The following is a 15,145-nucleotide window of genomic DNA, read 5'->3' as shown; positions in this document are numbered from 1 at the left end:
CTGCCCCAAATTGGCACAGCGGAGCACGGGGACTTGCTTCCACGGTGCTGAAAATTGCATCTGCACAGACACCAAAAATCACGTTGACGCAGACGCCGGAAATTGTGCGGGGGTGTGTGTGTGCTCATGCGCAATCCAACCCACGGAGGGATCTCTGCTGGAGTGAACAGGCCCAGGCGAGGTAAACCTTGCCGACCCCTGCCTTAACCACTAACTGGATTAAAACAAAGTGTCCCTTTCAGATCCAGAATCTTGGAATAAATTCCAATTTCTACAGCATTTGCATTAACATACACATACAGCTTCCCTAAGTACAGAATCATAAAATATTTAAAATGAAACTAAAGCAAAATGTTAGCATTTAGAGAAGGGAAGGAATATCCAGGGTAATCTAAAACTGAGTTTTCTTGTTTCTTTCAGGGTGAATTTGGCTACTTTAGCTTTGGGTTATGTCTCGTCATCTGTACTGGTATGTTTCTGCTTTCTTCAGTGTGGGTTTAGGGCTGGTTTGGGGACTGAATTTATTCTGTCTTTGTTCATACCATTGATCATGATATCCTCCTGGACCGACTGTTCAAGATGGGTTTTAGAGGTGCAGTGGTTTCATTATACCTACAGTCAAGTCCAGATAGTAACGTTAGGGGAGTGCTTTTTGGCTCCCTTGAACTTATGCTATGGGGTCCTGCAGGGCCCTCTTTTTGGTCCCCAGTGTCCCTTAACATCAACACGAGGTCTTTGACAGCAGTCATTTGGAGTTTTGGTTCAGGTGTTGTCAGCGTATTGACCCGCAATGTACTGATGACAGGCAGCTCCATTTCTCCATTGGCAACTTCAGCTCTGAGCTGCTGCAAAGTGAGGCTGCCTTGGCCTGAAAGCCCCAGCTGCTAGACCACTGGTGAAGAGAGATATCTGATGGCATGCAACACCTCTGCTGAAACATCTGCAGTGGCTGCCCATATGCTCCAGGTTCAGGACTCTTGTATTAATATACCAAGCCCTGAAGAACTTGGATTCAAAATACCTTAAAGACTGCCTTCCCCCTTATATCCCAATTTGATCACTGAGATCATCTGGAGGATGTGATTCAGAGGCCCAGCTGTCTTCAGCCAGAAGTCAGGCATTTAGTGTTGCCAAAATTCCACAAATGTGGCCTAGTCTTCCAGCAAAAATCCAGGAGGCATCCTTACTGCTAATTTTCAGGTGTCTCCTGAATACTTTTTTATGCCAACAGGCCTCTAAATTTAACATTACACGACTACCTACCCGTAACTAGGTCTCTAATTTTTTTTTAATTCCCACCCCCAAGTTGAGCCAGTCAATTTCATGACCGTTTTGTTTTGTTTTAGGCTGGTCTCTCATTTTTAGAAGTTTGGCTCGTGGGTTCCATTGTTTTGAGTTGCACTCAAATAATATAACTCTGCCTTCTTTTCTGCAGGCCGCAACCAAATGTGACAGCATGACCCTGACTCTGGGGCCCTGGCTAGGTCTCCCAGCAGTGCCTGCAGTGACTCTCTACAGACATGAGGATCCTTCTTTGGTAGGCTTATTTCTTTGTATATATGCTCACTGCTTGATCCAAAGCTCCAAAAGGCTGGCAACCCCTGCATCCACCCTGAATTTTTCACATACGGTGGAATAACAAATAGCAAAAAGTAATGAATGCAAATATGTTGTTGTTTTGTTCACAGTCCTTGGTTGCAGGCTTGACCTCTAGCCAGGCAGTTGAGAAGCTGCGTGCTCTGCCTCTGTGGCTCTCCTTGCAGTACCTTGGACACGATGGGATTGTGGAAAGAATAAAACATTCCTCTCAGTTGGTAAGAAGTTGGGCATTGCTTTGGCTCTTGTGCATCTCCATGGATGAGCTGACATTTCATGTTTTACATACATAGTTGTGTTGCTGCATTCTCAGTCTCCAGCCAAAGAAGAGATGAGTTATTTGTGTGTGTCATATGCATGTGTGAGATGTAACACAGGATACCTGTAAATGGGTCGCACAAAGTGTTTTTTATTTTATTTTATTTTATTATACACCAAAGCAGCCATGTAGGGCTGATTTTGGCCAGAGAAACAATGTTAGGAGAGGAGATTTTAAATTTTCCTGCACACACCTTTGCCCTGATCTGAATTCCTCCAAGTAGCTATTGGCCCTCTTTGGGGGCAGGGCAGGGGGAAGAAAATACAGCTGAGTATTTTTTGTTTAAAGAAAAATCCCCAGTGGTGATAACAGAGACTGGGGGGGGGGAGTAGGGCTTTGGATTGGGGAAATGATGCAAAGACATTTAAAGACCCATCTTCATATGCTGCTGCTCCATTCAAAACTAGGGTGTTTGACAGCTGCTTTGAAGTAAGTTTGTTCAAGCACAGAAATCTAATCATAGGTCTGTCACATAATTTACCTGAGTCTTCTAATATAATGCTTCACTATTTGAAGGAGGCAGCTGACTAAACATTTATGCTCTACAGCAGGCATCCCCAAACTGCAGCCCTCCAGGTGTTTTGGCCTACAAACTCCTATGATCCCTGGCTAACACGACCAGTGGTCGGGGAAGATGGGAATTGTAGTCCAAAACATCTGAAGTTTGGGGGTGCCTGCTCTACAGCTTCTCCATGTTCCCAATGAGAAACAGAGGTGGTGCCGCGGAGCAGGGCTTGATTGACAACTGCAAATGGTCGCTTATATATGAGCTTCTAGTAGAGGAAGTCTTTTATAGGCTATAATTGTTTGCCAACCCTCTGCATGAAACAGTTGACACATCTTGTCACCAGTTCTGAAAGACGTTGGCCACAGCCTTCCTGTGCTTGGGGCCTTGTCCTTTTGATCATGGGCCTGCATGCTGCAGTGAGTCACCGCTGTGCATTTTCCCAAGGCATTTCCTATCATAAAAGGTGTCAGGAAGGAAGTAGGGCTGACATCAGCAGGTTTTTTTTCCTTTTAGTTGCTGCTATTTTCTGTATTATTTTAAATGGCCTCTTAGGTGTTTCTGTTGTATTCTGTACAGCACCTTTGAGATGTGGGTGGGCCGTGATTAATAAATGAACAATCAGGCACTTGTTGAGCCTTGGCAGGGGGGCTGCTGCTCATCGCTCCCTGCCTCTTGTGCTACAGCCTCACTCTTCCTTGCTTTGCTGTCTGCTTCCCCAAATGTGAAAGCAACAGCAAGAACAAAGAGAATAGGCAGCCGCAGCAGCAGCAGCCGCAGCCTCCACTTGCCTTGTAGAGCAGTGGGGCAGAGTGGGACCAGAAGAGGAAGAGCAACTGATTGGGCAGCGGTGGCAGTGGAAAGGAGAAGGAGAGGGTGGCTGGGGGACCCCCTTAAGGCATCTTGTCCCAAAAGCCCCAACAGTCAACCCTGATGGAAAACCCCAGCTGATGGAGGCAGGGGCAAATGTTGGCCATATACCTCATTGTTTTTAGCTGCTTGGTGAGTCATTTTCGGTTCCCTGCCTCCTCCCCATCACATCTCTAAAAGCTGTTTTTAAAAAAAGCCTAATAAGGCCTGCCTTGTTTTCCTCCTTTCATTGGTTTGGGAAGTGGTCTTTTTAAGTATCCATCTGGCAAAGATGACTGGCACCTGCTCTATATTGTTCTTGCTGCTTGGAGAAAGTGCTCCTGTTATCCCCCTTCCCACTGGCAGTAGTGTGTGACGTGCACCCTTACCAGTACATTCAGTTATTCAGTTGAAAGGATACACTTTTCCCACTTATACTCATGATAGCTGCATGTACTTGGGTGGGTACACATTGTCCTTTGTAATGAGCGCTGGGTGAGCATCTTACATATTTTGTATTGTCATTTGTTTTATATATTTTTCTGGTTTCAATTTGCTTATCTTTGATTTATTCTGTCAAGTCAACTTGAAATGCCTTCTTTTGTATAAAGTGGCTGAGAAATGTTAATTATGATGATGATGATCCATAATACTTAAGGGGTGCCCTCATCAGAGCCCTCAGAAACCACCCTTTGTGCACGCGGTAATTGACCAAAAGCCATAGAGTGGTACCTCTGGTTACGAACGGGATCGTAACTGGAGATGCCCTTTTGCACATGCGTGCGGCGCGATTGAGTGCTTCTGCGCTTCTGCACACACATGCTGCGCACAGAGCGTTTTTGCACACGTGTGCACGGTGAAACCCGGAAGTATACACTTCGGGGTTTGCTGCGTTCGCAACCCGAAGTTTACGTATCCAGAGGGATACGTAAGCAGAGGTATGACTGTAGAGGTGAACAGTTTGTGTTGCTAAGGAACACATCATCCTAGGAAGACTATGGATATTGCTCTGCTTTTTAATAATTTAATTGATTCTTAGAAAATCTTCATGCTGCAGCTTTCAGGCTTCCCAACAGGGGCCATTTAGGAAGCTTTTATAGGTGGCTGCAAGAGCAGCCTACTTGATTTTCGACCAGGGGCAAGTGGTGGTGTTGGAATACTTCATGATGGCTTGAGGCGCTTTTAAATTAAAGCAACTAAAGGCAAAATCATGTTGCCATTTAGCATTTTATGTTGTAATTTTTAAAAAAGTGTGAAGTGCTTTAGGATCTTGATTTCAACTTAACAAGGACTCGCTGAACAAATTTGTTGTTATTCCATTTACAGATGAAGGAGGGACTAAGACTAGTCTGCATCTTAGATTCTGGCTTGCCACTACAAATTTAAGCCTTGATCGAGCTGTCACACCCATCAAGAATTTAATGAGTTTTGTAATGCTTATGTAGTTGTTGTTTGTTTAATCTCTTTCCCGCTCCCAATTCATCTACTCTTTTAGAGTCAACGGCTGTTGGAAAACTTGAAGAATCAGGATTTTATTAAAACCTCAGTAAGTTTTCCCTTTGCAACTTAATTTTTTAAAACAATAGCAACAATATATTAAGCCCATAACCCACCCTAGCTTCTTGACACATTCCTGTTTCAGCTTGGGAAAAGTGGTCTTGTTGCATACATAGTACTGTGACAACAGTGGCAGACCTTGAGGTCTCAGATTTCAGCAGTGCCCTGTGCAACGCCAAAATTTGGTGCCCCCTCCCTGCCTCTCACGCTCCATTCCAAATCATAGTTGTGATGCCCTCTGCAGCGCCCCTGAGGCTCAACGCCCATGCAACTGAACTGGTTATGCTTCCCTAAATCCACCTCTGGTGACAGATTTTAGACAAAATCCAAGACAAACAGCCAAGACCTTCTAACGAATCTGGATGGTTGTGTAAAGGAGTATGTTTGAAACCCTCTGATTCCTTGTCTGCATAAGCTGAGCTGTGGGTCTGGGATAATAACACCTGGCATAAGTGGGAGGTATTTTACTACCTTCGGGAAATCAGTGGGTCTTACACTCGGGAAAATGCTGATTGGATTGCACCCTGGGCTTTTATATTTTACTTTATCACATTTATAGCCTACCTTTCTTCCAAGAAGCTCAAGGGTGGCATATTCTCTTTGACCCAATTTTATCCTCGCAGCAACTCTTGAGTTAGGTTAGGCTGCGAGACTGTGACTGGCCCCAGGTCACCCAGGGAGTTCCATGGCTCAGCAGGGATTTGAACCCTGGTCTCCCAGATCCTAGTCCAACCCTGTAAACCACTACGTCACGCAGGCTGTCTTTCAGATCTGATATCTTGGTTCCCTTGAAATTTGAATGTTAGCACTAATGCCAGATGTGGTAATGAGATGGCCCCTAGAGAATTAATTTTCTGTACACAGCCTTAAGATGCTCTCACAACATTTTGGAATGTGGGTTTTATTTTATTTTTTTCCTGAATGTCCCATTTCTAAGGTTGAAGATGAACATAGCTCTCCTGTGGTGGTATTTAAGTTTTCCCCAGAACTGTCGCCTATAGGTGAGTAGAGTCCAGTGAAAATACGTTATAATCACAGATAACATTGCTTTTGTTGATTTTTATTATGAACACGTTTGAAATTTGAATTCTTATAAAAGAGATCTGTTTTGACTAAAATAATAGCAAAAACAAAAGTTATTTCATTTTGTTGGAGGGGTGTTAACATCAATATTGAACTTAAGACCCTATTTTTGAAGTTTAGTCATCTGTATTTCCCCTCACAATACTCTCCTTCCTTGGAAGTTTTTAAGCAGAGGATGGATGGCCACCTGTCATGGATGCTTTAACTGAGATTCCTGAAATGCAGGGGGTTGGACTGGATGACCCTTGGGGTCCCTTCCAACTCTACAATTCTATTAGACTTCCAACTCTACAATTCTATTAGACTTCCACCCACCCACCCTGGCTTTTCTTCAAAGGTGCTGCAGAGGCTGCTGCTTTGAAGAGAGGGCTATTTCCCTACCATAAAAGTCTGTGTTTTTGGCTTTTTTTAAAAAAAAAAGCAGATTTGTTGTTGAATCCACTTTAATTATGCAAACCCAAGAGTTGTATCCAACTAAGTTTAATTCAGAGTATACCCACTGAAATTAATAGACCTAAATACTGTATGTATGCCATGCTCATTAATTTCAAGGAGAAGAACTGCTCTTGAGAATAACTAACGTTGGGAACAACCCTACCTTTCTTATTTGGATTTGAATCCCTCCAACAAAATACTGACAGTCTGGAGGGCACTTCAAAGGCAGGATAAAACTGTAACAATAGCAGATCCATGTCATTTAATCACTTGCTAAAAGTTCAAATAAATACAACTGTGTTCCTAGGGCAAATATTTGGCAACTTGTATCCTGTGGGTGTTTGCTTTCTAATATGCAAAATTAAAGTGGGTGGTTGTCTTCTTTTTCTAATGATAAACTTCAAGCACAGCATTTTTACATGCATTACAGACAGTCTTTGCTCTGGAACATAAAAAGGAATGAAAATGCAATTTACTGTAGAAACAGTTAAGAGGTAATTCTTAAGATGTGGTTTGAAAACACACAGGGTCACTTTTTGCTACAGAAAATATAGGAACACTAGTTGGAGCAGTTAATACGTGCAGCCTGTACCCAGTTTTAGTCATACTCAGAGTAGACCTATTAAAATGAATGGCCCATAATTTCAGTGGGCCTACTCTGAGTAGGACTTGGCTGGTTACAGCCCATAAACGGCAGAGCTCTCTCCAATATCATGCATTCTGTTGACAATTCCTGTCACATTTTCGCATTCAAAGCTGCCACAAGTCTCTAATTTAGATTATGTGTGGTTTCAAATCAGAGTCAGGTCAAGCATTTGTTACGACCAGTGCATCAAAGTGCTGAACATGTTCTTCAAAACCTAAACCTTCCAAACTTAAGTTCTTGGTTCCATGCCCAAAAAGTGCATTATATAAAATATGAAGATACGAATGTTCACTTCTGTATCAATTCAAGGGAGAAAGGTAGGACGAATGAATTAATCTTTAGCCTCTGCCAAAATATTTTTAACCCAGGAAATTCAGTTTCCCTTTTTCTTTGAATTCAGATCATATGTTACATTCTGCCCAAACACCTACAATTACTGGCAATGAGAGATACATTTGTGATACTTTTAATCAGTGGGTAAGTATTCTTCCTTATCTCTTCATAGGCATGCCAGACATTGGTCAAGCAAACATTTTAAGTATAATCACTGACCCCTTTGTGCAGAGGAAAACAATCCCAATATACGCTGCTTGTGTCAGGTCTTTCATCTGACAAACATTTCATTTGAATGGCTTGAGTGGGTTCTAAAATTTACTCATTCAGTGCAGGAGCAGCTGCTACATTGTCCCAAAAGCAACATCCAACCCTGTAGCAGGCATAGGCAAACTCGGCCCTCCAGATGTTTTGGGACTACAATTCCCATCATCCTTGACCACTGGTCCTGCTAGCTAGGGATCATGGGAGTTGTAGGCCAAAAACATCTGGAGGGCCGAGTTTGCCTTTGCCTGGTCTATAGTGTTACAACAGAGCATAGACATGGAGGCAGCTCTTGGTGGCATGGCCTTGATTGATTGAGTTTACTTATATGCTTCTTTTTCAAAAAGAGCTGTGCCCATCGCAGCTTACAGGCTTGTTTTCTGTGCCCTCAATTATTGTGTTAATCTTCCCCATGAGGTCACACTGCTGTTGGGAGCGGTACAATCCACCTGGTCAGCTTTCTGAACTTGGGGATGGGGCTCAGAATAGCTAAGCCTCCCCCCCCCATTGCGTGCACAAGCAGCCTGATCCCAAGCAGGCTTTTAGAGAGAAGATGGTTGATGGTCAAGATTCCTACAGCAGAAACTAGGGAGACAGACCAAAGCATGATGCAGCAGCACTCACAGAAGCTTAGCAGATCTGGAGGCTCATGCGTTACTTGGATGGGAACCCCATGTACATTACCATGAGCAGAGAGGCCCACAATTTGGGACAGGCCTCAGTAGCCAAGCAGAACATTGTGGTTGCCTCTTCCTTCCCTTTTGGTGATGTGGCTTTCAAGGCACATCTGCTGAATTGGAACCCTGCATGGTACGCTCTCAGGTGGAACCAATGGCATGGTCTCTTTGACCCTGGGGAATTAGTTCTGAGTCTTAGAGCTGATTTATATTGAAGCAGAAGATAAACATAAGACAGTGCCTAATGTTTTTTGTGATATTTTGTTATATTTTCATGTATGTAAAAGATCTTCCTATTACAGTGGTACCTCTACTTACGAATAACTCTACTTACGAATGTTTCTACTTACGAATAGAGCTCCGTCCGCCATCTTGGATGCGGTTTAGATAGGATTTTTTCTACTTACGAATTTTTAGATAGGGTTGCTTCTACTTATGAATTTTTTCTCCCAGTGCATTCCTATGGGATTCAACTTACAATTTTTTTCGACTTACTAATGTGCGTTCAGAACGCATTAAATTTGTAAGTAGAGGTACCACTGTACTTGTTTTTATATTTATTTATTTATTTATTTATTTATTTATTTATTTGCTTGGTTAGCTATCTATCTATCTATTTTATTTATTTATTCATTCATTCATTTTAAAAAAATTTTTAAAGAAAGCTAAGCTGGGAGCAAGGAAGCTCTGCCTATCTTTCTCATGGGAAAAGGAGGCACAGAGCTTGCCCATCCTTCTGACCCACTGCTGGAGAACTCCCAAGTGCCATGACCAAGCAGCAGCCAAGGAACACTGCCGCCCTCCACCACCACCTCCCTGCTTCTGGAGCAAGAAAGGCTGGCAGACTCCATGGCCAAGGCATTCTGATTGCTTTGACAATGCAGCAGCCAAACTACCCCAGCCTGCCTTATAACTCCGGGGATGCAGAAAGGGTGGGGATTGCTTTGCAGTTGCTGGAAAGACACACACACCTGCTATTCTGAGGCTGGGAAGACGGCTAGGGCTCCTTGAGCTCAGCAAAAACCACAACAGTAACTGAGCAGTCCCCTCGGGGGACTGACCGGGAGTAGTACATAGGTAGATGAGAGAGAGAAAGGGGAGGAGTGAATGAGTTATGAGTAATGGATGATCAATAACACCCCTTTAATCTTGCTTTGTCTCATCAGCTGGGAGAGCAGTTGTCTCAGTTAGTGCCTGCCAGTGGAGTTGACTTGGTAGAACTGGAGGATGAAGGCGCTTGTGTGCGTTTTAGCCCATTAATGACTTCTGCAGGTAACTGGACGCATTTGACTAATGGGTTTTTTTTGCAATCCATATATAGGCAGTGACTATTTCACAGAGGGGTTCCGGTCTTGATCACCGTGTGCGTTGGCGGAGTGCCCCTAAGTGGCCCCCACTCCGTTACGCACCTGTTCTACCTTCATCTGGATCCAGATGTACCCACACGTCAGTGATCTTGTGTCAGTTGTTGCCTGTATGTTATTTTGGTCATACCCAACTTTGAGTCTTAGCCAGTGTTCAAAACTCCCATTGTTCTAGGTGCATTTTGCAACAGGGAATTTCATTAGCATGAGCAGTTTCTGAGCTCTGGGCACAGTATTGCACCTAAGATTTCAGTTTAAAACTGCAGAGTGGAAGGAAAGGAGGAGCTTTTTCTGCCTTCCCACTTCCAGCTACTCTCTGAAGACTGGAGAAGAGACCCTCTAAAGAATATCATGGGGGTGGGCAGAGGAAGGACTAGACCGTGTGAAAAATGAACTTAATATTTTAGCTGCAGTTCATTCATTTTCAGCTTTGTATTCTTGTTATAAAAAAGCATGCCTAGACATTCTATTGTACCCAAAACCTAGAAATAAGGTGCTATTTAGCTCCTAGCTTTCATACCTCAGTTTCTAACATTGGTCTTAGCTAACCTACTTAAAACACCACCACCACATATGAGTGAAGTTATTCCTTTTCCTTTTTCCTATTCAAATTCTTATTCTTTAAAATTCCCTGGAGACTCCATCAAAATACATTATGAAAACCTGTATTCCCGTACGTACACCACAACTTATAACTGTATGTATCTGTAAAACACTTGTGATCCACAAGTTAGTACACACCTTTGAAACTGGTCCTTTGGTTTTCTGGAGAATTTGTGAGCAAAGTTAATCCCCAGCATTCTCCTGCAAAGGTGTCTTTGTGCTTCGTTCCTCTTGCCAGCCTTAATTTGTGAGTCAGTTTTTCCATAAGGGCAATACGCCATACTCTCTTGTACCAAGCATTCAAGTGTGCGCCTTCTAATCCTTCCAGAATGTGTGTATAATCATACGTGCTACCACTAAGAGGAATCCTGTCCCCACACCCTCGCCAGCATGTAGGGGAATCACATTTATGTATATATGAAAGTTTAACTGGGGTTAAACACCATTTCTGAACAGTGCTGCTGGCCTCTGTGTTTACCGTAGAACATGCTAATCGACCAAGTGTTTCAGTTTTAGGAACTGAAGTGCAAGACGTTGACCAGTTGGTGGACTGCCTTAAACTGAAGGTCCCAGTGCTGATGTGCACACTGCAACTCAGGGATGAGTTTGAGCAGGAAGTGAAAAGAACTGTAGGTCTCGCCTATGTTGAAGACCTCAGCTGGCCAGGCCTTGGAGTGGTAAGGTGAGTGGCTGCCCTGCACAGACTTCCTCAAGGCTCTTTGAGAGCTCTAGGCTGCATACAGATGTATAGATCTTCAGCAGCGAGGCTGCTGTGGATCCATGTGTGCCCTTTTTAGACAGACACGCAAGCTTCCAAACTGAGCTCGGGAGCAACCAGTTCTTCCTGTTTCCAGGAGAGCTTGGCTGTGCGATTTGCTCATTGGGAGGCATATCCTCCATGAATTTGTCTAGCCCCCTGTTGAAGCCATCTGAGCTATTGGCTGGCTCGCCAAATCTTTCAGCAGCAAATTCAGTAGAAAGAAGCATTTCCTTTCCTTTGTGCTGAATCTGCCACCATTCCACTTTACTGGATGTTTTCTTCCTCCTCCGAGTTGTTGCCATTTACTACCATTTTAACATTTGCATAACGTCAAACATATTTGATCATGGTTTCCCACTTTGGAAAAATATAAAGACACTTCGAAAATACCAATGTACTCATAGGGTTTAGGACTGCTCAGGTTAAACGGACTACAGTACATGCATACTTCTGGAGCAAATTTGTGCAAAGCACAAATGACAGTGTGACCAAAAATTTTCAGTAATGTTGGCATGGTGTACAATGAATAATCAAGGCAAAATTTCTGCACAGTGTTCTTGGACAGCAAGATAGGATTTTACAATTTTTACTGCAAAACTCTACCACTACCATAAATAGTCCATCTGAATTGGTTTTGAAAGGTACGAGGGGCAGAATGAAGACAAACAGGAGAAAGAAGTGGAGAAGATTAACAACGAACTATTGAAAAAACTAAATGAGCTGGAATCAGATCTGTTGTTTTCCTTAGGTAATAAACTACTTCTGAAACTATTCAATGGGGCAGTGAAATGATGGGGAAGTCAGTGTGTGTGTGTAATCCCCTGTAACAATTCAATAATACTGGTTTCTCTACCAAACAGAGGAATTTTGCATTTTTATATTTAGCTTCCTTTGGTCACCTTTAAGTTTTCTAGTCACAAAATTTTAAAATTCTCCAGAATTTGGAATTTTCAAAAAGGGATTAAGAGTGAGAGAAAGAGAGAAGCACTTTTGATGAGGGAATGGCTGTGGCTTACTCTGAATCCAGGGGCCCTAAAATTTCTTTTAAAAATAAGTTCAACACCTATTTAAAACAAGCATGTTTACGATTTCTAAAGTGTTTGTGAACCTCATTCTACCTTTTCCCCTAACTTCTCAGGTCCAGAATTTGGAGGGGAGAAAAACTGTATTTATATTGGAATGGTCACAGAGGACCTTGATGTTTCTGAGCTGATTGAAACTATTGCGGCTACAGGCCGAGAAATTGAAGAGAATTCAAGGGTATGTACTGACCGTACAAGACTGCAGAGTGGCAGCATAATGAGCAGACCTTGTTTTGGTCATACTGATTATCCTGCGCTTAGTTTTCCTATAGGCCCCTTAATGATAAAAGTATTCTCCTTCTAGAAGCTATGCTAGTCCGTCACCACAAAAATGACACACACAACACCGGCACTTACTTCTTTCCCATAACTCTCTCTCTTTCTCTCTCTGTGTCTGTCTGTCTGTCTGTCTGTCTGTCTGTCTGTGTCTGTCTGTCTGTCTGTCTGTCTGTCTGTCTGTCTCTCTCTCTCTCTCTCTCTCTCTCTCTCTCTCTCTCTCTGTGTTCCTTTATTCAATGTGTCATATCATAAATTGCTAACATTTGGATTATCACGAGCTCCAGCATCTTAATTAAACTGATCATTGCAGCTCCTTCTCTGTTTTCTTTTAATCCAAATAAATAAATCACTTAAATAGCTCATGATAGTTCCATTTTAATTCCAGGGTGGTTAACTTTCTGTAGGGCAGCAAGTAATGAACGAATGGATTTTATTTCCTTGGGTGGGGGTGGGGGGGGTAATGAACCAGCTTCTGGTTACAGCTTGTTTCCTTTCCAGATATCATCAATAGCAAATCCAGACTATTAACACCCTAAGCGGCTTGCTGCTGGAGAGTAACATGCAACCACTTCCTGGTCTCTTTTTAGTGCTACGCTGTACTGAGCTAAGCTAACAATTGGCATAGCATGTCATCCAAACCAGGACAAGCTGTAGCCAAGGTTTGTTCTTAGCTTGCCATGCTGTGCAAACCTGGCCCCTGATCGATCTGTGAACACAGTGGCAAGCACCTTAAAGAAGCTTTCATAGAATCTTAGAGTTGGAAGGTACCCAAGGGTCATCTAGACCAACCCCCTGCAATGCAGGGGAGTTGACTGTTTGAATGTGGCAGAAGGGGAAAGAAGGCCCAGTCCTATTGTGGCATGCAAAAGAGCTGTGCATGCACCAGTTGTTGTTGTTTTTATCCTTTGTAAGCTCTGCTAACGCTCTCAAGTCAATATCGGCAGCCCTCCATGATTCTTGGTACTCCTACATTGGAGGTAATGCACTAGTAACACCATACTGGATCAGGAATACAAGAAATGCTAATAACGTGTGCTGTTCAATTTCTAATCAGCTGCTGGAAAACATGACTGAAGTTGTACGGAAAGGCATACAGGAAGCGCAGGTTCAGCTGCAGAAAGCAAATGAGGAAAGACTCCTTGAAGAGGTGAGTGCCCCGAGTTAAGCCATTTCTCAGCAGCAGCAACAACCACGCTGCATCCTGTTTCTTGGCAACACACTGATCTTTTCCCCAACCACGTTTGTTTTCTCAGGGGCTGCTCCGACAGATTCCTGTAGTGGGCTCTGTGCTCAACTGGTTTTCTCCATTTCATGCTTCACCAAAGGGAAGAACATTTAACCTAACAGCAGGTGGGGGTGAAACTTGATTATACCAATGACTTTGGAGGTTGAACCAATGTTAGCAACTTGCAGGAGCAATAAATTAGTAGGCCCTTCAAAGTATATGTGCAGCTGTGGTGGTTTTGAAGGATGGTTATGGATGCTGCTCCTGTCCTGGTTTCTCCGCTTCTGCCTTTATGCCCTGCTGGTGACACTCTTCCAGAAGCTTCTGGTTAGCCACTGTTACAGGCAGTACAGTGTACTAGTTGGACCTTTGGTCTGATCCAGCCTGGCTCTTGTTATGTTCTTGTTAGCTGTCATAACTGAATAGAACTTCCAAGTTTAGGGGCAGTGTACCTTGGGGATACCACTTGATGGGCAACAGACATAGGAAGAGGGCTATTCCCTTCGTACCCTGCTTGGGGAATTCCAGTGGCATCAGATTGGTCCTTGTAGGAGACAGGATGATGGACTAGATGGACATTAAGCCAGATTCAGCAGGACTCTTCTTATAGTCATAGTCTAATAGCACATAGGATGTTTTGCAAATGTCCCTCTCTTCCTAAAACTTCTCAACCCCACGTGGAAAAACTGTGACTCATCCCTTCCACATTGAGAACTGGGAGTGTTCTCAAACTCCCAGGCTCTGGAAAAGACTGGGAGGGCCATTCAGAAGTTTGCAAATAGCTTCTCTTGGGGCAGCTGAAGAGCTCCAGGGAAGATGCTATATTGCAGAAGTAGCATCTAATGTACCACCGTGCTCAGAAGACTCAGCAGCAGCAACTTTCCACTCGTGGTTTGCTTTGGAATGTTGTTGTATTGAAATCCAAATGGAAGGTTATGAGAAAGAAGTGCCTTTGGTACAATAAAGTTCAGCTAAATAGGATCAAATTATAAATACCATGCTATAATTTGGCACGTTAAACCTAGTTTTCAGGTATGATCTGAAGGGCCACTAACCAAACCGTTTCCCCTTTGCCAGGTTCTTTAGAATCTACAGAGCCCACGTACGTCTCCAAAGTGCAGGGCACTGGGAACACCCCACCTCCCACTCCCACGTCAAGCCGTGCAAAGCAGAGGTTCCCTGGTAAGTCTTCCATTGCATTTCAGAAAAGCTGCTGGAGAGTGTGTCTTGCTTAGGAGGAGGTCCCAGTAGAAGCCATCCCATTGTCCCAATGGGATGTTTTATAAGCTTGGAATGCTGAATCCCGTCCCACTTCCATCGTTTTCTCTCTCTCTTTTGCTGTACATGCCCAGAATCACAAATATGCCCAGGGCATATCTATCTACAAGATCACCTTACCTCATATATGCCCACTTGATCACTTTGATCTGTGCAGCTGGCACTGTGACAGGTGCCACGTAATACTTACATATTTGTAAGGAATCAATCTTTTATGGTGGAGCAGCACCTAAGCTTTGGAACTCCCTGCCTATTGACACCAGGCAGGCACCTTGTCGATGTGTTTTAAT

At 43.4% G+C, this 15,145-nt stretch overlaps 1 protein-coding gene across 4 annotated transcripts in view; it reads left to right on the top strand.

The window, feature by feature from the left end:
* The window catches only part of PDXDC1 (pyridoxal dependent decarboxylase domain containing 1), a 36,957-nt gene that overhangs the window by 19,110 nt on the left and 2,702 nt on the right, over nt 1-15,145 (top strand). For all 4 annotated transcript variants that reach the window (XM_035130836.2, XM_035130837.2, XM_060282755.1 and 1 more), the window contains exons 10-22: nt 421-469; nt 1,436-1,537; nt 1,689-1,814; nt 4,765-4,815; nt 5,764-5,827; nt 7,391-7,467; nt 9,431-9,536; nt 10,742-10,913; nt 11,633-11,739; nt 12,130-12,251; nt 13,407-13,499; nt 13,606-13,702; nt 14,655-14,759. In XM_035130836.2, coding sequence (XP_034986727.2) covers nt 421-469; nt 1,436-1,537; nt 1,689-1,814; nt 4,765-4,815; nt 5,764-5,827; nt 7,391-7,467; nt 9,431-9,536; nt 10,742-10,913; nt 11,633-11,739; nt 12,130-12,251; nt 13,407-13,499; nt 13,606-13,702; nt 14,655-14,759 — 1,271 coding nt within the window. The remainder of the gene's footprint in view (nt 1-420; nt 470-1,435; nt 1,538-1,688; nt 1,815-4,764; nt 4,816-5,763; nt 5,828-7,390; nt 7,468-9,430; nt 9,537-10,741; nt 10,914-11,632; nt 11,740-12,129; nt 12,252-13,406; nt 13,500-13,605; nt 13,703-14,654; nt 14,760-15,145) is intronic.

The sequence above is a fragment of the Zootoca vivipara genome, chromosome 14, assembly GCF_963506605.1.
Source record: "Zootoca vivipara chromosome 14, rZooViv1.1, whole genome shotgun sequence".
Lineage (NCBI taxonomy): Eukaryota > Metazoa > Chordata > Lepidosauria > Squamata > Lacertidae > Zootoca > Zootoca vivipara.
This window is presented reverse-complemented; position numbering and strand designations above follow the sequence as displayed.